This window comes from Gopherus evgoodei, chromosome 1 (genome assembly GCF_007399415.2).
Source record: "Gopherus evgoodei ecotype Sinaloan lineage chromosome 1, rGopEvg1_v1.p, whole genome shotgun sequence".
NCBI classification, from domain to species: domain Eukaryota; kingdom Metazoa; phylum Chordata; order Testudines; family Testudinidae; genus Gopherus; species Gopherus evgoodei.
This window is the reverse complement of record NC_044322.1, coordinates 264,753,698-264,779,400: the sequence shown is the minus strand read 5'-3', so window position 1 is coordinate 264,779,400 and position 25,703 is coordinate 264,753,698. Positions and strand designations below refer to the sequence as shown.

Genomic DNA, 25,703 nt, shown 5'->3' with positions numbered 1-25,703 from the left:
ATCTCTCTGTCCATGGGATTTTCTATTGTCCCACTCTCCGACCGTGGCATCTGTGTGTTCCTCCCTTGTCCAATCTGCCTGTCCTGGTATCCGTCCACCTGCCCCCTCATCTCAGTTTCCTTAACAGCAGGTTGCAGCTGAGTCCCTTTTGTGCCATGCTTTTTTCCTTGCCTCGCTTCACGCCGGCTGCTGGGCTGTGAGCTGAGCGGCTGGCTGGGCATTGCCAACCGCACCCTGCAAGCAGCGTGAGTCCCGCTTCGTGACCTGCGGGGCTGGGCACCGCCTCCCACTCCTGGCTGCCTGGTTCCCGCCTCCCAGTTCAGCGCCTGCACTGGAGAGGGGCGGCTCCCGGCTGCAGATCCGCTAGGCGCTGCCTGCCCCCCCCTTCCCAAGCCAAGCCGAGCCCGCAGGGAGGCTAGCGAGGCAGGCGGCGGGCTGCCCGGGGCATGAGCGGGGCTGGGGCGGAGGGAGGGACTGTGGCTTCCGCTCACGGCCGCGGCAAAGCGGCTGCTCGCCACAGCCGGGGCTGGGCTGAAGGGAACATGAGGAGGCGGCTCAGGCGCCTGTTCCGCACTGAGAGAGCGGCTCGGCCGCCTAGCCCCGCCGCTGGCTCCAGCCCCAGCCCGGGCACCCTCCGCCACCAAATATAGCCTGGAGCAGAAGGGCCCCTTCCAGCCGCACATGTGCGGCGGGGCCGGCGGCAGGGGCAGCCAGCGCCGGGCCCGCGGGCTGTAAATACCGACCCCCGCCCCCCGGCCGGGCAGCCCGGCTGAGAGAGGGGCCAGGCGGGGCAGTCTCCTCGGCGGCCGCTGCTGTAGCACAAAGACGGAACTCGGCTCCCCGCCACCCCCAGAGCCGCTTCCCAGCCCGGGGCCACCGGCCAGGAGGGGGCTGCCCAGGGCGGCTCTAGCCGGGGCGGAGCGGGGTAGCTTCGGCTCGCTGGCTCCTGGGCGTCGCTTCTTCCCGGGGGGCGGAGTGGGGTGTGTGTGTGTGTGTGGGGGGGGGGACTTGCCAAGCGGGGCTGCAGCGGCCGCTGTTCCCCGAGTGCCAAATGTGCCTCAGCAGCCGGCGAGTGGGGTGAGGGGCGGGGGGCGCTGCGGATCCCCACCCCAGTGGCGCAAGGGCTGGTGCACAGCAGATGCGGGCAGAGCGGAGAGGCGGCAGCTGCGCTCCCGCGAGTGCCCCCCGCGCCTTGCCGCCGCCGGAGATGGAGGGCGCGGAGCTGGATGCTGGCCGCGGCCCCTCTCCCCAGCGCTGCCTCTCCTGCGGCTCCCAGGCGGGCGCCGGCAAGGGAGCCGCGGCCTTGGAGGAGCCCGCGGAAGAGGCTCCATCCTCCGAGGTGACAGCGGCGCCGGAGCTGAGGAAACAGCAAGGAGTGAAGAGGCATCATCACAAGCACAACCTGAAGCACCGCTACGAGCTGCAGGAGACCCTGGGCAAGGGCACCTATGGCAAAGTCAAGAGGGCCATCGAGAGGTTTTCTGGCAGAGTGGTAAGGCAGCCTGAGTTGTTTTCCTTATAGCTTCCCCGGGGAAACACCGCTCCTCGGGTGCATCTTCCCAGGAGCTCCTTAGAGACCAGTCCCCTGACCATTAACTCAGAGGAGCTAGAAAGGAAAATGTGGCATTCAAGAGGTGCCCAAGCCACAAAGCTTCGAGCTGAAATTTCCCCATTGGATGGGAGAATATGAACCCAGCTCTTTGGGGTTCTACATTATACAGCTAGTTACGGAGTTTAAAACTAGATCTGAATAGCCTTCAAATGCCTTTGGAACCAGTGTTTTGACTCCAGCCAAATACTCATGATGAAGCATGTGGGGTATTTATATAGTGGGGCATATTTACCTGGTGCCAAATGATATTTATGATTGGAATAAAATGCGTGTTTTTGTTGGCCTTCACAGATGTGGCCATCATCACCAGCAACCTTATCTTTATTTCTAAGGGTGGAAATTTATAGTGAAGTGAAGCTTGCTGTGTTCTCTAGCTAATTGAATTGACCTTCAGAATGGTGTCGGAATATTAATTGCTATTTTTAAGTGATACATTGCAGTGATTTGTTACAGTTAACTTTTGTGATCTGAACTTGGCTGACACCTTCAAAATGCTGGGACTGCAATCCAGCCCCATTGAATTTTATAGTTCAGTTCATGGCTCAGTTTTGTGGGATGGCTCAAGACCTAACACAGCCGTAAGGCCACCCTGTAATAACTGGAATCCAGCAAGACCTTCAGCATCTCCTTCAGCATCATACAGATGGGCTCTTGTAATGCATCTGAAGTAACACACACATTGCCATTTGTTTTCAATTGAAATACATCTCCAGTAGTAGGGTGATGGTAACAAGATGCAGTGAGTACATTAGGGATTGACTGCTGAGAGACATAGATGCTTTTCTGAAGACATCTTAACATATATTTCATTTGAGGTAGACTGATTTTCAGCAGACATTGTACAAAAGCAAGACATTACCCTAGTGAGATAGAAGTTTTGTTTAATTGCTGTTTTTGTTTTGGTTGTCTGCAAACCTAGCACATACCTGAAGGAAGAAACAAAAACTGCCAGTGAGGTGGCTTTAACAAGGGACATTTACTTTACAACTAGATCTGTGTGTCAACAGTTAAAATGAGAGTTTCAACCAAGCTGTACAATTACATTATGTGTTCTTTCATTTTAGTAGCTCATTTGGAGGCTAGCTAAAGAGAAACCAGAGATGAACATCTCTGCACATGCTCACTTCAAGTACAAGATTTTTAATGTTTGCTCTCTTGGCTGGTCTAAAATTTCAGACTAACAGAAGCTAATGATCTCTATTATGGAGACTGATTTATTTAAAGTCTGATGTTTTTCAGTTGCAAAAAGTAACAAACATCTGTTTTTAAACTTGAATAACTTAAAGAAAGATGTTGAATGAGCTTTAATCCGATTTGTTTAGGGAAAATCCTCTTCTGAAAAGAGATGTAGTTTTTCAAATTTCAGTCTGAACTGAATCTATGTGGCTGAGGTAGCAGAACTTGGGGAAATAGGGAGAAAGGGTGAAAATCACAATACAGCTGGATTCTTAAATGAAATAAAAATGTTGCATGCAATCTGTTTACTGGTATCTAGAATACTTACTGAAGTATATTATAGCTTAATTTTATATTGTAAAACTCAATCCTTGCCACAATGCATTTATTTTTTATTAAGATACATTCAATTATAATGTAATATTTTTGCTTGAACTCTCCTGTTTGATCACATGTAAAATACCTGCATTTTGTCTGTTCTAAAGAATTAGAGCTAGTGGCCCTGAACCCAACCAGACATGAAGTTAATAGAAATGACCTTTTTTTTCCCCCAGTTTTGCCCCCTGACTCCGGTCCTTCGAGCACCAATTTCTCTCACCACTTCACCCACAAGAGGAGAATGCAGCAAAAGGGGGCTGGGTCAGGAGAGGCACAGGGTTTTCATTCAACTTTTTTTCATTCTCTTTTCTTTCTTCCCTTCTATTCTCATTAGTCATCAGCATTTATGGCATCATTGAAAAGGCTTGAATAGATTCATACTGTGACCAGCAGGGGATGCACAGAGAGCAGTGTGGCAGGCACCATTCCATTATGTCTTAAGCACAAATTGTCCAATAACCAGAAGCTAGGTTTCAGGAGTTCCAAGGTCACTCTCTAACCTGGCTGTTTGCTTCCAATCATCTTTTTTCACTCAGCAGTATGTAAATAGTTCAGGCTGTATGGCAGCAGATTGTAAACCTGAACCTTGGAAACAACATTACATTCCCAGTTATTAGCCCTGTCCAAGTGATCTGCGCTAACATATTTGGCCTTTAAAATTTTTTATTACCCAACAAGCAATTTAGCTATACAATGTTTTGCTAAGGATTATTGCATGAGTAGCCAGACTATCATATAAAATGTAAGTTTTGAATTTTGCATTCAGTTGTTTCTAACTGTAATAAACAACTTAAGAACAAAGTCAGTCGACAGGTTTGACAGGCTGAGTCTGATTCTGATCTCACATTGCTGTAAATGAGAATTAACACCATAGAGGGCAATGGAGTAACATCAGTACAAAACCAGCATGAGAGGAGAATTGAGTCCTGTATACATAAATGGGCTCAGTCCTGCCCCAACTGAAGTCAACAGCAAGTCTGGATTGACTTCAGTGGGAATAGTATTTGGCTTTGGTTTAACAGATTATGTGTATTTAGTTTATCATTTTGGTTTTGGTTTTTTTTTTTTACCATTTTGCATTGAAACATCTTCACAAACAGTTCTGAAAGTAAAACTGCTAGGTGGATTGTATGATATCTTTAGTTTGTTGCTGAAAACAATTCATTTGAATGTGTACTACTTACTACATACAATGTTGTGTGTTGCATGAAACAGAAATTAATACCCCAATATGATATTTTGGGGCACCCTGTTTTCCAAACAAGATTTCCTTATTTAGTACAGATTAGGTATAAAATTCACATCATATGATATCTTAAGTGAAAGTTCCTATAAGTATAAGGGTGAAAAGAGGATATAGAAAGTCTGTGAAGTAGCATGTACATTGAAATTCCTGTAGGCGTTTTCTCCACTTGTCCTCTTGCACATGAAAGCAGTAGAACAAAGCTTTGCTCATGTACTATAATCAGTACTGGTTAGCCAACGAATCCATAGTTACAATCATATAAGTGAAAGATATGCTAGGTAGTGGTCATATGTGCCTGTACAGTGCACAGTGCATAATGAAAGGAAATGCTGCAAGATGCTCATGCTAGGAAATGCTTGGTTTTGGGGTAATTACCCTAAATTGCTGATAGGTCCTTTCAACTTTATTTCCATCTTTATGTAGTTTTATTCTGGGATTACATATAAGCCAGTAAATGATATTCCGCTGATACAGTGCATGTTTTGGTTAATATCAGCACAAGAAGGTTTAGTATTGTGAAAATTGGCAAGAATCCAGATGAAAGCCTGTTACATTGCATGATGCACTCAAAGCAGAGCAGAACTGGATTTTTTTAAAGGAGGCACATCCAGAGCCCCCTGCGGGTCCACTCATTTAGAGGTTCCCTCTTGTGTCCTCATTCACTCCCCAATATCCCAATTATTAATAACACTGTATATTGTATGTAACAATTTTTCACGTGCCCACTCTCCAAGCACCCAGTCTCTGTCCCCCTCAACATTCACTCACTGGACAGATTTTTCTTTCTGCAGGGTCCAGGAGTGGGCTAGGGGAGTGGGTGCAGCAGCAGGGAATTTTTTTCTCTGGTTCCTTCCTGAGAGTCAGGGCTTTTATCTTCCTCCTGGCCAACAGAGGGCAAACAACATTATTCTTCTCTCCCTACCCCTAAGACAGGCATATTATTCTCAGAACTGATGACAAGTTGTAGCACAACATAAAACACAGGCATTTCACGCATATTGGTACAGGTGTTTACATCTTATTTACTCTTCTATGTAGAAGTGCACTATGCAGCTCTCAGTCACAGGGACACTGCCAAATTAAATTTGGCCGCAAATTTACATTGAATAAAAGCAATCTCTTGCAAAATATTAGATCAATAGAAACATTTGCACAGTTGAAAAAATTCCAATGAAAAAACCTTGTTTCAAAACAAATCAGCATTTCCCTGTAGTGCTGGAAACTCAAACATTGCTTTTGAGAACCTGAAAGTGAAATGGTGTAAACAAAGGGAAATTGGCTTCATTGATTGTCATTGCCCTGACAGAGAGAAGTAGAAAACATAATTATAGTAGTGACAAGTAAATTGGATTTTTTTTAAGTTTGGTCATTTTAATAATTAGGGTCTTATTTGTAATGCATACATATGTTTGTTTACAACAAGATTTTGTAAGTGGAGTTTGACCCAATTAACAAGATAAGAGCAGTTGTGCAGATCACAAGGAGTAGTGCCCCAATTCTCCATTCTGCTGAGTTGATCTCAGTGTTGGAATGGACCGGTGGGAGTAATGGGGTTGTGCACCACTTTAAAGCCTTTCAGTATTCTTGGCCCAGTCAACATTCTACCCAGTCCTGAGGGCTGCTCTAACGGACAATATGCTCTGGTTGCAGTGGCTGCAGGCCAAGAATAGCAGCACCCACTCTTCCTTCTGTCTTCCGGCATGCCCCATACATGGAGAACCGAGAAGGGTCTGGTGCAGAGCAGTTCCAGTAGAGCGCTGTGCAAGTGAGGAACCACTTTATGGCAGGTCCAGTTTATGTAACTTTTACATCAGCAAATTACATAAAGTGTCTGTCAGACAACCCATAATTGAGCCCTTTAGGGGTAGATCAGTAATCCATTACAGCCAGAGGGGAAAAAACCTACATTAAAAGCGAGTTAATGTTGAAAAGTCAAGCACTCAAAAGTTAGAAATGTCAGGGGTAAAGTTGTCTGTGGAACCTTAATTCAACTCTCTTGTTTGCTTTATTTTAATTATGTGATCACTTCCCGTTTTATCCACAGGACTCCTCCCTCATACAGTGAATGGGCAGTTGTTCAATATTTATTTTTATTCTCATTGTTCGTGTGTGGCCCCATGCATTATTTACTACACATTATTCAAACCAAATACAGAATTATAAATTTCCTTATAACTTTTCTATAGTGATCTCATTGTAGTAACTTAGTTCATGACAAACATTAATTAATGTGTCTTTGGAACACTGCTGTGATGTGAAGTGATATGATTATTATTCCCATTTTATGCATGGGGAAATGAGGAGCAGAGGTTAAATCCAAAATTGTCGAAAGTTTCAACACACTTTGGGTGCCCACTTTGAGATGCTGGGACTTGACTTTTTCAGAGTACTTAGCATTTTGTAGCACTTTGTATGTTCAGAGTAGAGCTCCTGCAGATTTCTGTTGCTGTTGTGAGTGCCCAGCACTTCTACAAATCAGACCCTAACACCTCAAGTCAAGCACTCAGAAAATGAGGAATACACTGTGGCCACCTGTAATTTTTTTGGCTTAATTGACTTGCCCAGCATCACACAGGAACTCTGTGGCAGAGACAGGGATAGAATCTAGTTCTCCAAGGCAGCATTCAAGTGCCTTAGCTGTGAGATCATCTTTTATTTTCTTGCAGTTCCCTGTCTCTTTCACTACATACCTTTCAACTTCTGCAACAAATGAGGCATGGGTCCAACAGACAGCCCCCTTTGCTACTCAACCTTGACTCGTTCCTAGAGCAGTCTTTCTCCCACTTGGCTCTGGGCTTTAGCAAGGCTGATCTTACGGGCGCCATGGTAAAGAGGCAAGGAGCGGGATGAGCCTGGGGTGTGAGGCCACAGAAGGGAGCTTGGGGCAATGCGGGGTGGGTGGATGAGGAGAAGCAGCAGGGGCCAGGGACCTCCAGGGGGGGTGGGAGGGGCAGTGAGGGCCAAGGGCATCAAAATACAATTGTACTTTATTGAATCTGCAAAAAAAAAAACCTGCATAAACAAATTATAGTGATTTGGACAAGTATATGTGCATATTAATTTGTTTTTCCTAAAGTTAATTAAGTATTTTAGGAAAATTTGTCAGAGCGGCCACGAGCAAGAGTTGGTGGCCGTACTTAGAGACCACCAACAATTTTGTTGTGAAAACCCCCTATCTGCATTCGAGTCAAGCTGCATTCTCCTCTTCTGTACTGGCAGGGAACAAGCTGGGTGAGCATTGAGAGTACAGGAGAGAGTGTCTTCCTGCGCTCAGTTCCTGTGCCTGGTGCCATAGTGGGACCCAACAGTTGCATGAAGCAATTGCAGGGAAGATCTGAGCTCCTGCGGTGTCAGGATGGTGCATGCTCAGTCTTTCTGTGGAGACAGTGCATACAAGCTCCAGTCATTACACAGGAGCTGAGAGGATTGCAGCATAATCTGTGAAGATGGAATCTTTGGCGAATTTAGCTCCAAACTCTAACAACACTCTATTGAGCATATGCAAACTGAGATTTTTCAGAGGCTTATGACTTTTGATAAATTTGGGCAAGTTTCCATACAGATGAGAGAAGGTACATTCCTGACACCAGGGAGACCCCCTGCTAAATTTCAAGTTCCTGCTCCAAAGCATGGAGGCATTAGAGCTTAGTGAAAAAGTTATAAGATTTTTTTTTTTAACATGGGCAAAACAACATTTTTCATAACCTCCTTCTTGGAAATGGCTGAACCGCTAAAACTTTCCAGCAATACTCATCCTGAGGCAGATACCTAGCATGGAAAATTGGCAGTCCAAACAATTAAAATTTGTCAAAAATATAAGCAACTGAAAACAGAGCCTTATAACAGAAAGTGTCAGACAACCTTAACTATGGGAATTGCTATCTGCACTGCCTATAATAAGCCTAAGTAAATTGGATTTGGGGACTGATTTTTGTTGTTTTGTTCCATCCCTACTTATTATGTAACTTTGTTCTAAAACAGTGGTGTAAATATTTCCTAATTAAATCCAATGTTGTATAATTTATTTTTATGTAAAGTCCTTCATAGAAAGTACCACACATTTATTACAGTGGGAAGTATCATGAGGTAAGTGTCAAGTGGCTACATCCAACTCTCACATACATACTTGAGTATCTGAAATGTGCAGGAAGGGGTTGAGTTTCAGGGATTGAAATAGAAATTGATTGGCCTGTATTCTGCCATCCTTCCTAAAGCACAGCTCTCCAGATCCTCAGACTAGAGAGTGATTAGATCAAAAGGGGTGCTCCTAGCTAAAAATAACTTAAACGAATGGCTGAAAAATGTAGAAGCAAGTTAGTTTGGTGAAATAAATATTCTGTAAAAGTCTGCATCAATGAGTTGCCAGTAAGGACTCATAGTTGTCTGAATATGATAGTTTTCACAAATCTTTTAGTTCTTTTAGCTCAGTCGGAGCCAGACGCTAACTCTGACTCTTGGGTGGATATCGAGTGGGTGGCATTTACTGAAGGACTTTGGATCTATAAACATGTGAATGGATTTCTAGGCTCTGGGATCCTATTTCTGGCTCTTCTACTGACTTGCTGTGTGATTTGGGGCAGTTCAGTTAACTTCTCCGTGCCTCAGCTTGTCCATCTATAAAATAGGGATACTGCTACTTTGCCACACAGAGAAGTTGTGTTAATTTATGGGTCAAATTCGGCCTTGATTTACACCCTATGCAATCTCACTGAAGTGAAAGTCATGATAGAATTTGTCCTAGTGTTTATAAAGCAGCTCTGAGTTAAAAAATGCTATAAGTGCTAAGTTTTTTTTACAAATGGTTTCTGTTGTGTATGAGAACACAACAGAATGGAAACTGTACAAAATATCTCTTGGTACATATTGATCAAATGTATTATGGTGTTAGGGTGTGTGTTATTTTATTTTTGCCTAAGAATCACAATATGACATGTGGAGAGCACTTTCATACATATTCTAGTTTAAGCTCATCTGTGTTGGATAAAGCTTTTTGGAACTTACAATTCCTGATATATATTGTTTATTCATTATAGAATTCTAATCACAATTACTATGTGAGTCAATTTTTGTTGTTGTTGTTGTAAATAAATAACTAGAAGGTCTTTGCTGGATTGGAGAACCAATAAGCAGCAGATGGTAGCCACAAAATACCAGAGGAGAAAGCCATACATGGGTTAAAAACACTGACAGTGTTTGGTAAACCGTGGCCACAGCCAGATCCACGTGCACAGGTCCATGAAAATCAAAGGAGAGAATGTTGGAAACATTCTAGTGCCCTTATAGCAAACACAGATCTGACATTTTTCTCTTGTTCTTTCCCCCCAGAAAGCAGAATTTGGCCCTACATTGTCAGGGCATGCACCTGACTCTAAAAAAATATTCTTGTTATATTTTTTTGTTTGAGACACACCTCTTTGCAACTCCAACTATACCCCATGTATGGACCAATCAGAAGTGTAATACTAGATATGCAAATTATTGGTTGATGCATCTTTTAGCTATCTTTTAACAGACAGGGATACCATGTGTCTCTATTTAACAAACGAAACCAAAAACTGTTTCCACATTTTGCTAGATATGTGAAAAAACTACAGAGCAAGGTAAAAACTGCATCTGTGTGTTGTTATATTTGATGACCAATTCACTAAAGCCATAAGTGTATCCAGGCTTTCAATAGTGTTCTCCTGCTGTTGCTTCCTGTACTCCCTGGCTATAGAATCAGGCACTGTGGCTCTCATTTGTCTTACCCACATGAAAGCCTTTAAGCATCTGTGAGTTATGATTTGAGAAGTATCTGCTTTTTAAACAGATTATATTTATCACCATGTCTGCACAGACAACATTGTACATTGTATAAATTAGAAGATCCTAGACCTTTGAACACTAGGGGGCTGGGTGAGGTATTCCATGAGAGTATAGCGTCTGGCCACACTGATCAAACATCCTGGACTCACACCAAAAATACCAGATGTTTAATTCATGTAGAGGCCCTTCCATCACCTTTAACTACATGTTCAAATGGGGAAAAAATGCCTGAATGCAGTTGTCCCTTGCTGTGGTGCTGTCTAATTTCTGATTGCAGCTAAATATAATTTTATACCTATCACCATGTGCACAAATTAAACAATCCCCAAATTACACCATTAAACTAATATGGATTATTCATATTTGTAATATCCCTGCTCTCCAAGGACAGATAGCACTGCCACTAGCTTTGATTGTTCCCAAGATATCAGACCTTGTAACTGCCATTGGTCCAGGATGGAATACAAGTCCTGGATCTTGCTTGAGTGTGATTTTTCAAGTCCTGTTCTGAACACAGAGGAAAGGAATAAAATATTTTTATGGTTAGTTCCTTTTATTTTTAAAAAAATGGCTGATGTGGGAAAAGTGCTTGACAGGATTGGAATGTTAGGAGCAGACCCAGTGGAATTAGATTTGTGAGCCAACCGTAGGTAAACTCGAAATTGCAAATTAAATGCAGTTCATTCCATGGGTTGTAGCTTATTTCATGGCCACAGTCCATTCCTTGGTGAAAATGATCACATAACTGTCATCCTTCTCTCCAAGAACAAAAGCTTTTTAAATAAAGAGTTAATCTTCCATCAGTACAACAATTAATCTGTAGGTAATTCCCCAGTCATCCCTCGCAACCTACAACAGTTGTTCCTTGTCCACATGACTTCAGCAACATCCACACCACAGCACTCTTCCCTCCACAACCCCATTGCCCACTGCACACCTCACATTTTGTTCACCTTCCATGTTCTCTTCCACATCCCTGCTTAGCTACTCATGGTCTCCTTAAACGCACCATTCACCACCTCCTCAGTCCCAGTGGGGCAGTTTTATGGTGCACCAGGGAACCAAGGAGGACATGAGGTAGGATGTGGGGGAGCTTGATGGTGATTGGCGATTCAGTGGGGGGCAGGAGGGTGACTAGGGATCTCACTGTCTCTGTGACAAGGCATCAGTGCTTAAAGGGCTCCTTCAGGCCTCTTGCCTTGGCTATCTGGTACGCCAAGTCAGCAGCACTGGATAAGCCCTTGATGTGTTGGTATTTTGGCATAGAGGCCCTTAGTTACCTTGGCACTGCTGCTGGCATATTGGAGAGCTCAGGCAGGAGCACTGGAGGAACCAAGTGTCTGAGCTGAGGCACTGGTGCTTGAAAGACTCCCCATGGTGTGAGTGTTTCAGTGTGTTGGAGAGCTGAGTCAGCAGTGTTTGTGGGGTGGAGGGGGCAGGGTGGTTTTAAGCACCAATGCCTTGGCACAGACACAGTGATTTGTACATACTTGACTGAAAAAAATAGAACATTTGTTTGTCCCACGAAAGATTATTATGCCAAAGTTGGAGTCATTAAGATACAGAGCAGAGAGATTTTTGGTCATGCTTTAGGTGGAAGTCACAGTGCAGTTTTGACAATGGAGTTGCTACTGATGCCTCCAGAATATATTTCGCCTACACAGAAAAGGGATCTAATCCCTAATATAACTATCAATCTTGACACAATCCTAATGATGGACATGCTAGAGGACACCTCCATAATATTCACTGTACTTGGAAGATATTTGTTTAATTTAAAAATGAGTCTGAATATTTTCCTTGTAGAACCTGCTTCATAATCTAGCAATGAGGGTTAGATAAAAACATCTCTGCAAGGCAGCATGAACTTTAGGATCAATGTTTGCTAATGATCATAATTGAAAATAACTGGTTTGCTTATTATTCATACAAATGATTATCCATATTTAAGCAAAAGATTAACAAAGAAAAATGACTGTGCATCATTTGTTTAAAAAAAACAACCCAGTATCATACACATTTGGAATTTCTGTTTTGTTTTTGCTAGGCTTTGCAGACAAAGTCATAATACATTTTGGTTCCCTATTGGGGCTTTTAATTATGTTTGTCACAAGAAATGACATGCTTTAAATAGTGTAGTCCTTGAATTTAGAACCCTTGCATCTGTAGTTAAATCTGAAATGAAGACTTACCTCATAATCACCTTAGCAGTGTTCTGCGGTTTGTTGTTCCAAGTGGAACATTTTGGCATAGGAAAAAGTGACCATCAGGAGAATACTGAAGAGTGAAACCTCCTTGATAGCTGAATGCTCAGCAAGAAGGTAGGTTAACTAAGACTGCACTCCCTGAGGCTTGAAGTAGTTGCATACCGATATGAAAGATTATAGCCTGTAAAAATACCAGCTAAAATACAGTACTGCTGCCTTACCACAAGAGTATTTAAAATACATTAGAAAAGCAGTACAGCTGGGCCTACACCAATGGGTTAAAAACATTTGATAACTCTATTGTGATAGTAGTGGTTAGCTAAACATGTGTTTGTTTGATGTTAGGTCTATTTTTATGGATTGTTGGTCTCAGTCATCTGAGAATGAGCTTTAGTTGGCTTTAATTAACCCAGATAAGGGTGTACATGAGGGGGGTACTCATCTCCCTCCCACAAGCAAAGAATATTTGAACCTTGTCTACATATGAGTAATAGGATGTTTATCCATTGCTTTATCCTGAGCTGCCTTTTCTTTATATAACTCAACTTTTCCTCATTCATTTTTATTTATAGGCTTTTTCTGTGCTTGTCATCACCATAATGTCGGAGCACCCCACAGCCATTGACATAGCCTTGCTACATCCCTTTGAGATAGGAAGAATTATTTCTCCCATGTTACAGAAGGGGAAATGAGGTCTGGTTTATACTGAAAAGTTTTGCCAGCATAGCTATATCAGTTAGGATTATGAAAAAATAAAATCATACCCTTAACCAACACAGCTTATGCCAGCAAAAGCCCTACTGTAAACAGTTATACTGGCAAAAAAGTCTATTTGCTGGTACAGCTTATTTCATTTGCGGGAACTGGACTGAGCTATACTGTTGAGTTTTTTTATTTTATTTGCTGGAATAAGCTGTGTCTCCATTAGGAGGCTTTGACGGTATAGCAATACTGGTTTAACTATACTGACAAACCCTTCCTAGTGAAGACAAGGCCTCAGGCAATGCAGGATTAAGTGACTTGCCCAAGGTCACACATGAAATCTGTAGCAGAACCAGAAACAGAAGCCCAGTCTCCCAAGTGTCACTCCAGTGCCTTAATCATAAGTCTAGCCGCCTTCTACTTGACTATATATGGCAGCTTCATACATCCCAGGAAAAGGCTGCACTTCCTCTGTGACAAGTAAAGTGAACATCTTCATTTGAGACTGTAGTTGTAGCCCATGAGTGCTGTAGATGTTATCTTTTCTTCCACCCACGGACTGTCTCCTCTTCTTCTTGCCCAGACCCTACCCCATTATCAGCTTAAGTAGTTAAGACTCATAATGAACAAGGGCCTTCAGCAAAAAATTGTGCAACACATTGGCAGTCAAGTGATTGGCTGGCCCTCTTTTTCAGCAACAGTCTTATTCTGAGTATAATCCAAGAGTTTTCTATGCATCTCTTTATTTCAGTGAAATAAGTATAGTCTCAGTTCCTTCTGTCTAGCATTTCATTATAAAAATGTGTTCTAACAGGACCATGGAATGCTTCATTGTGGAGTGACTATTACCATGGAGGAATTCATTAGAGAAAAGAATTTAATTATGTACTTTAACCTCCCTCCTTCCAGCCTTCCTCACATGCGAATAAAACTGTAGCCATGAATGTTACTGGCGATCATTATTCACCCTCCGTGAATGTAAAACAGAAAATCACATTCCTTGTGACGTCTTTGGGCCAAATTCTGCTCTTGGTTTCACTAGCACTGTTGTAAGTTGAAGAATTTTGGCCCTTTGTTTCAGTTGATGTATTTGTTTAATGCAGGCAAGGGCTAAACTACACACTTGAAAAGCAATCTGTGTTACTGTCTGTAGAACAGAGCTTGTGTTTTATGAACTGGCTGATCATAAAGGCAGAATAAATCATGTAAAGCATTCTCATTTGCTTTTTCTCTTTTTTGCAGATGGGGCTCATAGAGTAGAATTGCAGTCAAATGTCTGCTCCAGGATATTTTAGTTGAACTGTATGAGTCCATTAAACAAATGTAATGGCTTTTTGGAAAGAATTGCTCTGTGTTTCAAACCAAATGTTTTACATAGAGAACATCTGGGTATTACTGGTGTTTGTGTGTACAGCACATCAGACTGCAGCCTTAGTGAGCTCAGTTGGGAGGTTGCCTGGGATGTGGTTGTAGGATATGACAGTTCAGTTGTTATAGGGAATAATTTGTATGAAGTATTGCCATAGACTGGATGTTTGGCATAGGCAGCTGTGTCTTTGTTTCACTGTACACCCAAATTCTTCTCATTATCTGCCCAACAAAGCCCTCTATGACACTTTAACAGCCTATTATATAAGCTAATTTAAATGTTGGCTCATTCTGAGCTAAGGCATGCACATTAAAGCACACTTCAGAAAGCAGTCACAGTAAAAGGAGGGCTAAGATTGCTTCATTTTCAACAAGGCAGCTCTGTTAATCCTTGTCATGGATTATCTGATACAATTGAGAGGTTAATGCAGTGCTTGCACAAGTTAATATAGGATTGAGCTGGAAGTTATCAGTATTCCAGTGGTAGCCATGTGCATTCTTGTTTTTAGGAATGTAAAAATGCAAAACCAGGAAAACACATAATTTATACAATGCACGGTTTTATCCAGAGGCTAAAAAAAGGACTTAATTGCTGGTGTAATTCCACTGAATGTAATGTATTTGGTTTTATTTTAGCTAAGTCAGGATTAGTATCTTTCTAGGACATGGAGCCAATAATTATGTAGAAAATGTCACAAATGTTTTATTTAGACTCTGTTTTAAAAATTAAATTATTTCTGCACTTAGCAAAGGAATGCCTGGCTCAAATGAGATAAAAGTGGTTCTGAGTTCCAGAGTAGCAATGGCAACCTCCTCCTTCAGGGTAGTTTAAGGAAAAAGTTAAATAAAATGGGTTAGGCAGTGGCTAGCTCAGTCCCTCATGGACAGCAATTCACAGTGCACAGCACCTCTTAAATAGTTCTACGCAGCATGACATGATTTGTGGTATTTGCTGGATGAAATTCTGGACCAAGTAGCATGAGAGGGAATTGTTCTCCACTCTGGGGACGGTGGTACATCCAAGTCTGTGTTAAGGTCACTGGCAGGGTGAAGTGGGAAGCCTGTGTTGCTGCTGGTGCTTACCTAACTTTTTGGCAAAAGGATCTCAGAAATCTGAGCACTGACTCTCCCTTGTTCAGTTGACTCTGGCTAAGGCAGCTGCCAGGAAAAGGGGGTGGTGCGTGTGATGGGGGTGGGGGCTACAGTCTGAGTGAAATTACACAGTCCAAGTGAGTTCAGTGCCAAAGGCTTTTTTACCCATTTCCTTTGTTCTGGGTTGCCTCTTTCAAACTTATTCTCCCTCAACTGTTCAGAACAACCCCCTTGATTTCTGAACAGGGAGAATAGGTACCCTTCTCTGTGGCTGCAAAATTGCTTGGTATCCAGCTGCTAGATCTTGTGATAGGACAATTCATTCTTCACCCTCCCTGTCACATCTTTGTCACTCCAGCCCTACGGGGCCCAGGCGAACCTGAGCATGGTTGTTTGCTGTATTACCCTTTCCACCAAGCCATTAGGGTGGCCCCTCTCATTTACTTTTGATAAATAGAAAGGAGCAGCAGCAGGTCCCTCACTTTCAGGGATACAGACATTCTTAGAAATCAGAGATGGATGGAAAAAAAATGTTAGCAATTCCCTTCTTCCCTCTGTAATAATTCCATGGAACTCTGTAATAATTTCCAGGATGGTCCATAACCAAAAGGGCAATTAAATTAATACCATTCAGGCTGAACAAGATGAAACCGAAGTAGACTTATTACAAAAACGAGAGGAGAGTTTAGTATTACAGAATGATCTGGAGACCTAGAACAAAAGGAAACTGAGTGAGGTTTAACTGACAAAGTTGCCAACATTGAAAATATTTTCCAGGGTCAGTTCTCCAAACAGGATGGGGGACTGTGGGTTACTAGGCCCCCAATAGAGGATTGTATTTGCAGCCTGGTCCATTTTAGAAAATTACTATAATTTAGCCATCAGGGCCTCAGAGTTGATACTCCTGTGTGATAACTGAAGCTCCTGCTCCTCCCTCTCCATTACATACCTTTGTGCACTTATATCATATTCCCTGTATAGTACAGCACTCCTTGTATCATCATTGCTGCCACAATTGGCAAACCCTAAAACCTGAATTTCCTACGCCACCCAAAACTCCATTGACCTACTGGAAATGTTAGATGCTCAAGAATACAGATCTGGGCCTTGAGTAAACACAATCATAACCCAGGAATATGGATTCTTTAAAAATAAACTTTTCAAAGAAAACTTCTTCATGCTGTGGTGCTCAGACTGAAATAATCTCATTTCCCTTTTAATTAACTCTCATCCTGCTTCTAAGACCACCAGTACTGGAAGAATAAAACAAAATCTACATAAAACCCAGGATGAGCATTGTAAAAGTGTATGCATGAGCACATAACTACCTTCACCCCCCATGTTTATACTATAAAATTACCTCTCATTAATGATGGAGAAGAGAACCCCCAAAAGTCTGTGGTTTGATGAGCATACAGCAGTCCTGATGCTTCGCTGATCTATAGGGGCCCTGTGAGCTGGTGCCCCATTGTGTCAGCACCACCCTTTGGTCAGACAGAGTGTTGTACAGAGTCTGTTCAGTTCAGCAGGGCAGTCAGTCCACCCTTCGTGTCTGAATCTCTGTAGTCCTACTCTGCAGGCAAAGACGATAAATTCTGTCTCGCTGGAGTGTATGGTCTTCCCCTTATGTTTGGCAGTGGTTAGCTGTTTCTTGTCCTCAAGAGGTCTGGAACCCCCTTTGGTTCTTAAGTTTCTGTTAAGGGATAGGTAGGAGAACCCAAGCCCACCCATCAATTGGTTTCCAGATCAGGGCCCTCAACCCTGGCAGGCAGAATCAACCCTCAACAATTCTTCTGCTGTACCCTGAGCTCCATCCTACCTCGCTCGGTTCTGTCAGTTTCTGCAATCTGGGGTGTTGTCCCTCTGGGACAGCTTCTCACCAGCTTGCTGGCAGGACCTATTTTCTCTAGTCTGCTTCTTCCTCTGGTAGCCACCCCACCCCTGTGCTTCTCAGCTCTTTTATTCTCCCAGCTGCTGTGAGGTTGCCAGTCAGTGTTGGCTGGTAGTTCCTGCATTAACTCATTGGTTGCTAGGCCAGCATGTTGTCTATACACCCCATGAAACCACTTTACCTGCAGTGGAGCCTTATGGAAAACCTAGGTTGCTGCAGGCCATCTTTAGTGCATTAAGGGTGTGGCCAATAGACATTTTCCCTTCTCTGTGACATACTGAGAAGAGGATGGCAGACCTCTTCCCTCAGGGCTTGTCTACATCAGAAAGTTGCAGCGCTGGTGAGGGAGTTACAGCGCTGCAACTTTGAAGGTGTACACATCTGCAGGGCACCACCAAAAAGGCCGCTGCAAACTCCCTGTTTGGCAGCGCTGGCCCGTACTCCGTTTGTCTCTAGGGTGGTGAGAGGATCCAGCGCTGGTGATCAGCGCTGGTAATTCCAATGTTAGACAGTTACCAGCGCCTTTTCTTGACCTCCGTGGAAGGAGGAAGCCTCTGGTAATCAGCTGGTTTCCTTTCCCGGGTTGCTCTCTCGGTTCCCGGAAGCCAGCCCCAGCAAACGCAGGGAAGGAGACCTGCTTGCTCGGGGTTCCGGGAACCCGAGAGAGCAAACCGGGACGCCGCGGTTTGCTTCTCTCGGTCCCGTAGCCAGCCAGCAAACCGCAGGGAAGGAGACCTGCTTGCCGCGGGGTTCCGGACCGAGAGAGCAAACCGGGAACGCCGCGGTTTGCTCTCTCGGTCCCGGAGCCAGCCAGCAAACCGCAGGGAAGGAGACCTGCTTGCTCGGGGTTCCGGGACCGAGAGAGCAAACCGGGAACGCCGCGGTTTGCTCTCTCGGTCCCGGAGCCAGCCAGCAAACCGCAGGGAAGGAGACCTGCTTGCTCGGGGTTCCGGGACCGAGAGAGCAAACCGGGAACGCCGCGGTTTGCTCTCTCGGTCCCGGAGCCAGCCAGCAAACCGCAGGGAAGGAGACCTGCTTGCTCGGGGTTCCGGGACCGAGAGAGCAAACCGGGAACGCCGCGGTTTGCTCTCGCGTTCCCGGAGCCAGCCAGCAAACCGCAGGGAAGGAGACCTGCTTGCTCGGGGTTCCGGGACCGAGAGAGCAAACCGGGAACGCCGCGGTTTGCTCTCTCGGTCCCGGAACCCCGAGCAAGCAGGTCTCCTTCCCTGCGGTTTGCTGGCTGGCTCCGGGACCGAGAGAGCAAACCGCGGCGAAGCTGGTTTCCTTTTCCCACCGGTTTTGCTCTCTCGGTCCCGGAACCCGAGCAAGCAGGCTCCTTCCCTGCGGTTTGCTGGTGGGCTCCGGGACCGAGAGAGCAAACCGCGGCGTTCCCGTTTGCTCTCTCGGTCCCGGAACCCCGAGCAAGCAGTCTCCTTCCCTGCGGTTGCTGGGTGGCTCCGGGACCGAGAGAGCAAACCGCGGCGAGCTGGTCTCCTTTCCCGGTTTGCTCTCTCGGTCCCGGAACCCCGAGCAAGCAGTCTCCTTCCTGCGGTTTGCTGGGTGGCTCCGGGACCGAGAGAGCAACCGCGGCGAAGCTGGTCTCCTTTCCCGGTTTGCTCTCTCGGTCCCGGAACCCCGAGCAAGCAGGTCTCCTTCCCTGCGGTTTGCTGGCTGGCTCCGTGACCGAGAGAGCAAACCGGGAAAGGAAACCAGCTTGATTACCAGAGGCTTCCTCCTTCCACGGAGGTCAAGAAAAGTGCTGGTAACTGTCTACATTGGATTACCAGCGCTGGATCACCAGCGCTGGATCCTCTACACCCGAGACAAAACGGAGTACGGCCAGCGCTGCAAACAGGGATTGCAGCGCTGGTGGTGCCCTGCAGATGTGTACACCTTCAAAGTTGCAGCGCTGTAACTCCCTCACCAGCGCTGCAACTTTCTGATGTAGACAGCCTAAGATAATTAAACCTATCTTAATAATAAGGCCCATTACATGGGCACATGCTGCAATAAAAAATACTTGGCTTTCTCTAACAGAAGCTATAACAGGAGTAGATCTACAAAGGCTTCTCTCAAAATAAAGACTGTAGGGAGAAGCACTGCATGCTCCTCTAAACAATCAAATCTAGCTTCCATTGAAGCCAGTAGGAGTTCTGCCCTTGACTTCAATGGGAGCAGGACCAACCCTCTGTGAGAGGAAAATGGTAGTCCCTGAAGACACTACTAGTTGGCAGTATACAGTAGAGAGAGAAAATAGGGTGAAGAGTTCCCTTAATGTAGGCAGTGTTAAACTTGTCTATCCATAATCATCATCAGCTGGACATTATGCTTGAAAAGAAAATGTACCTGCAGGTAGGTCCTTGGAAACTTCTAGTTAATTGTAAGAAAGAGTGTTTAAAATCATCCAAACCGCTTCTTTTGTTTTAGTTGTCATTTATCTAGCGTCTTTCACCTTAAATATATGCCAATATGTTACAGACTTTCTAACTGATGAAGTACATGTTGCAACTCTTTAACACACACAACAGGAGCAAGTTCTAAGAGGATGTGAATAATATTTACCAGTTTAAAATTTGGGGTGGGGGAACAGTAGACAAGGAGAAATATATTCAAACTGGATTTTGCCAAAAACACCAAGGCAAGGACCCTTATGTTTGAGAAAAGTGTAAGGGATTTTTTAAATGACCACAAGTGACCAGCATCTTGCTTTTACATTTCATCCCAATTCAGCACCTCCAGAGGCAGAGTGCCTTCTAACATTGTGTTTCAAGACTGATTCACAATGAAGATATTGCCTACTGAATCACTAAAGATCCTTTCCACTGCTTCAGTTTGCCATTTTTCATTGTATCATTGGCTATGGCAGCTGAGAAATCAAGCCGCAAAATTAATTTTGAAAACTGTCTTCCAGTATTTGGAGGAGGAATCTTTAGTAACCATGCAAAACTGAGCGCAGTGATCATGGGACTTGTGAATTATTTCACTCTCCTTTTCTCTGATTTGCCAGTATTTTAAATTAGTAATAAACATTCTGCACGTGGACTCGCAGACCTTAAAGGACTGGCACATGAGACACTTGCAGTAAGTTTTCCTCCCTTGCACATGTTCTGGATGGTGCTGTGCTGTGTTTGGAAGCTGATCAATAACAAAGATTTCACAATTGTAACCTTATTCAAACTATGATATAAACAGACATAGAAACAGATGCTACTAGGTTTTTTTCCTACTTATAAGTAAAGTCAGCTTTTTTTTGTTCCAACAAAATTGTAACCTGGAAGGAAAGCAGTTAGACATTGTGGAATCCCAATTCCTTGTTGCATTTGGCTTTAGTAAATGTGGAAGCCAAAAACAAACATCTGCTTGGCAACTTCATCAGAAGTTAATATAAATGCAGTTTTTATCCTTCAGTGAAATGGCGTTCATTATTGGTTAACATTTCTTAAGGAAGAGTGACTGTTTAGTTAAGTTTGTAAGACAGTTTTTATTTTAATTCCATTTATGGACCTGTGGATCTCTACTCTTCAGTAGCTCCCCACACAATTCCACTTTGAGAAAGTAACAGCAATCTTCTTCCCTATTTTCTGAACTATCATTGCTCTCCACCACTCCCTCCTGGGGAGATGGAGTTTTTGTGAATGAGGTGGGATGGACATTGGAGTTCAAGGGAAAAAAAGGAAAATGACTGGAACTGTGTATTCTGTAGTTACCATGGCAAACTTGCTTCACTGTTGATTGTGCCAGAGTGGAGTGTTTCTAGAACTGCCGTGGTATATTATAACTGATATAATGTGGGTGGATATTGAGAGGATGGATTAATGTTGATCCAGTGTTTGCAAAATTGGATAACACTTAAGTCCTAAGAATGTTTGATATATTTATTCTTCTTTTGAACATAACTACTGCAGTATGGAATTGTATTATTGCTGTATTTAAATGGGGAAGGTGGCTTTCTTTAGAGTTGTAAGGTCCATCAATTTATGTGTTGGTTTTGGGATGTGAAGTCTTCTGTGGCAACTGGATTGAGACTATCAAATGTAAGAGCTATCAGATGGTAACTGATTTAGGCTGGATTTGAACCAGCAATAATCTAGAAGTAGAAGGTTTTATTACTCATTGACTGAGCGCTCCAGTTGCCCCTTTCCAAGATCCACTGCACAGAGATGGAACATGAGTAACCAAACTGCTAACCCATATTTTAAGTCCTGTTGGGAAGAAGATTTATGCCAGACCATATGAATTGCCCTTTATTTCTGAGGGTAAATCAATCTTGAAATGGTTAATGCAGAGCTGTCATTTCCAACTGGAAATAATGAAAAGACAAGGCAGAGCTCCTTCCGAATGCCAAAAGAATGGGGCTGTCCATGGAATTTTATTAGAGGATGCACAGTAAAAAGATGCCAAGCTGCATTTACACAGCAGATTGAGGACAACAGGTACCAAACAATGAAGGGATATAAATTTTCCAGCAGGGCATTACTCAGGAAATACGCACATAAATCCTGTTAACATATACCATGGACAAGGATGAGGGCAGAAGGGGAGGAAGGGTGTTGCACAATATGCCTCCTGTCACCCACTTTGTATATGTGCAGCATAAATCTTGTGGTCTGATTGCTTCTAGTGCTCATACATGGTTACACAGGCATTTTTCTGAGTCTGTGAATAAAGGAGGCATGATAAAGGCGATGAAAATCAACCTAATATTTCAGAATCACTAATTCCTCTTCTACTGCTGAGTCACCACTCATGATATGATAATGGCATTTACAGCCAACAAAATTGGAAAGGAAGAAGTAAAACACAGATAAAAGTATCCTGGTTCTCTCTAAAGGCACAGGCACACAATGTCTCATCTTATGCAAATCAAAGTTTGATTTGACATTTATCATCTAGACCCAGGACTTCCAGTGCCTGATCAGGAGAGAGTTTCTCGACAAGCAGAGATATGGTGGCAGTAAATCAACTTCAGATTTGGAAAATAGAATCTTTTTTATATGACACATTGGGATGTAGAAGATGTTCTGTTTTTACCATACTGAATGAGTTTGCTGTAAAAGTTACCTCACCTTTTAAGAGAGAAAAATCAAAGGTGCCTACATAACCTTTGGTTGGCATGTGCATGCTTGCCCTTATGTGCTTGTTGATGCAGCTGCTGGCTCTCAAACAACAGAATTCATCTTTGGAAACATCCATGTAATGACATGAACAAACATGCAAATAAAAAAAAAGCAAAATCTCTTGAGGTTTAAATCAGCAGGGTTCCATTGGGTACAGATTGCACCATTGCTTGCTTAGAGAAAAGCATTTAAGCAACTTCCCTGATTATGACACAGTTTGCCAATCTACTAAACAATGGAGTTGGGTAGTTTATAAATAACTAATTAGGATTTTGCCGCATGATTGTCTCCCAGGCAGTATCTCCATGGAGATGATTTAGCTTGTGGGATCTGAAAAGTAACATTCTCCAAGATGATGGTACTGTGATGGCCTGACTCTCTCTGCCTCACAAAAGGAGAACACTCTGAGATGTATCAGTCCCAACGTACAGGCAGCACTAATTTTACAGCAACTCATACAATGCCTTTTTATTTGACTTTCACTCAGCACATGAAGTGTTTCTGTGTCTCTGCAGAAGCCTCTTGTAAACAGTTTTCTGTTTATATTGAATATGGCTTGAAGTCAGATTGCAAGAGAGCTGTACTTCTCCTCTCCAGCTAGAACAGGATATGGCCCAAGAGTATGGGAAAGAAACACAGGAGGGGCTCTAGGAGAGGAAATCTCCACAAGGATGCCCTTGTGGAGTTCTTTCCTGATTGTTCACCTTCCCCATGGAATAACCCATGGGATCTGCCACAAAACCCAGCAGATCCAGAAGAGCCCTTTACCTAGCTCTGATTCCTGGTGCCTCCCTGGACCCTGGCAGAGCAATTCCAATGGAATCACACTTGTAAGGAGCCCTTCCACTCCAATCGACTGCAGCTGTCCCAGAGTGCCTGGGGAAGGGGGGAGGCTCCATGAAAAATGTAATACAGTCCCAACCTTTATTATTTTTTCTGACTATGCTCCATAGGGTTGGGGGAGGAACATGTCTCCTTCTCCTTCTCCCTCCCCCTCACACACACACTGGCTCTACTCCTGGTCTGTCTCATCCTTCCACTCCTTGCATTTGGTCCACCCAATCTCTAACTCCACACATAGAACACAAGAATAGCCATACTGGGTCAGACCAATGGTCCAACCTAATACTCCTGGGGGGATTCTGTGCCAAAAATTTAAAAAATCTGCAACAAAAATTTAAAAATTATGCACACAATATTTTCAGATTCTACAAAATTCTGCATATTTTATTTGTCAAAATAACACAGTATAATCACACCAGTTTCAACTATTTTTGGTCATTTATTTCAAAATACCTGTCAGCAAGTATGTATGTAACAATACAGACAACAAAAAGAGTCAGGAAATGTTTTTTGACAAACAGATTCCTTACTAGGCATATTAATACAGAACTCTGAGTAATAATTCATTTAAACTATAATACAGAACCGTATTTTCCACACCCCTCAGAAGCAGTGCAAAGGCTTGGGGGAGTGAGGGGTAACAGAGAAGCTCAGGGAGAGGGAAGTAAATTGCTGGGAAGGAGCCTGGGTGTGAACTTGGAGGGCTGTTGGGTATGGGTGGGAAAAGTATGGAATAAGTTTGGGGGTGCAGGGAGGGATTATTAGGGGGCTTTCCCCATGCAGACCCTGGCTGAGCCCTAGCCTCTCCCATTCAGTCAGGCACTTCTTCTTCTTTACCCCTGTCCCCATGTGTCCCTTGCACCCCTGTCTACAAGTGTCCCTCCACCCACAGTAATACACCTACTCGCCCCATCCCCATGTGGCCCTGCACCCCTCCCTCTGTCCCCATGTGCCTTTGTGCTCCCATTCAGCCATCCCATCCCCATGTGTCCCTTTGCCCCCGCCCCGTCCTCCATATGCATCTGTGCCCCACCTAGTCACTCCCTTGTCCCTGTGTGTCCCTGTACCCCTTCACCCATCCCCATGTGTTTCTGTGCCACGACTCAGACACTTTCTATCCTATGTGTTCTGCACCCTCTCCTCAATCACATGTGGCCCTGCACCTCCCTCCTCTTGAGGCTCTGTGCCTCCACTCCCTTTCAGCTCCTGTCCCAGTCTGGTCCTCCCCACTAGCCCTTATGAGCCCTGTCTGACATCCCCCATCGCCCTGGCATGTCCCACACTGTCTATCTCCCCATAGCCCCTGTCTCCTGACCTGGCTTGACAGGAGCTACAAAGTAGGGGCAGGCATTTTCCTCTCCCTAGCTGGCTGGAAGCTGCTGCTGTGTTCTATCACGATAGCGCCCTCTGGTGGGCAAAAGCAGAACTGCACTAATATTTCAGCAGAAGTTTTTTCTGTGCAAAAATTTAACAAATATCATAGCTTATTAATTATGTGCACACACAGTAGCACAGAATTCCCCAGGAGTAAAGTAGCCCACTATCCTGTAATCTGACAGTGGCTAATGCCAGAGGCTTCCAAGGAGTGAACAGAACGGGGCACATCATCAAATGATGCATCCCCTGCCGCCATCTCCAGCATCTGGCAGTCGGCACTGGCTCCTGACCTACATCTTCATGAAGTCAGAGGAGGGGAAACAGAGCCACAAGACCTAGCTGGACCTACTTTCCATCAGACAGTGATGATCCCCTCTGGTCACAGATTTGAGGAAGTGGTGGCCTGTGAATGCTTTAAAACACCCCACACACACAGACCCAAAAAAAGAAGCAAACCCTATTCTGCTTTAAATAACTTTTTTTAAGCTGCATTTTTAACATATTTCCTAGTGACAGTAGTTGGTCTTCCTCCCTCAGGAGACTGCATTCTCTCCTGATGTCATTTTCTCTGCACTCTTACAATGCTGTTGCAGTAACAAATTGGAATTTGCGCCACAGCCTAACTGGTATGCCTAAGGTTGAATCAACTTAAAATTCCCAGCCTCCACAATGAAATGGAACAGATTGTGAGCACACAGATGGATCTTTCTTTGTTTATTTTTCAAACATAAAAATATTCTACAGAATAGACGATAGTTTTCTTATCAGCCAAACTGAACATATTGTATACAGAAATTATTGGGGGAGATTCTATGGCCTGTTATGCAGGAGGACAGGCTAGATAATCATAATGGCTCCTTTTGGCCTTAAAAATCTATAAATCTATGCC

General features: G+C 43.9%; 1 protein-coding gene across 1 annotated transcript in view; it reads left to right on the top strand.

The window, feature by feature from the left end:
* The first annotated feature begins 635 nt into the window (after positions 1-635).
* Positions 636-25,703, top strand: part of NUAK1 (NUAK family kinase 1) — a 58,102-nt gene continuing 33,034 nt past the window's right edge. Inside the window, 1 exon segment of the mRNA XM_030544880.1 lies at positions 636-1,492. Within this exon segment, the coding sequence (XP_030400740.1) occupies positions 1,139-1,492 (354 nt within the window). The 5' untranslated portion in view covers positions 636-1,138.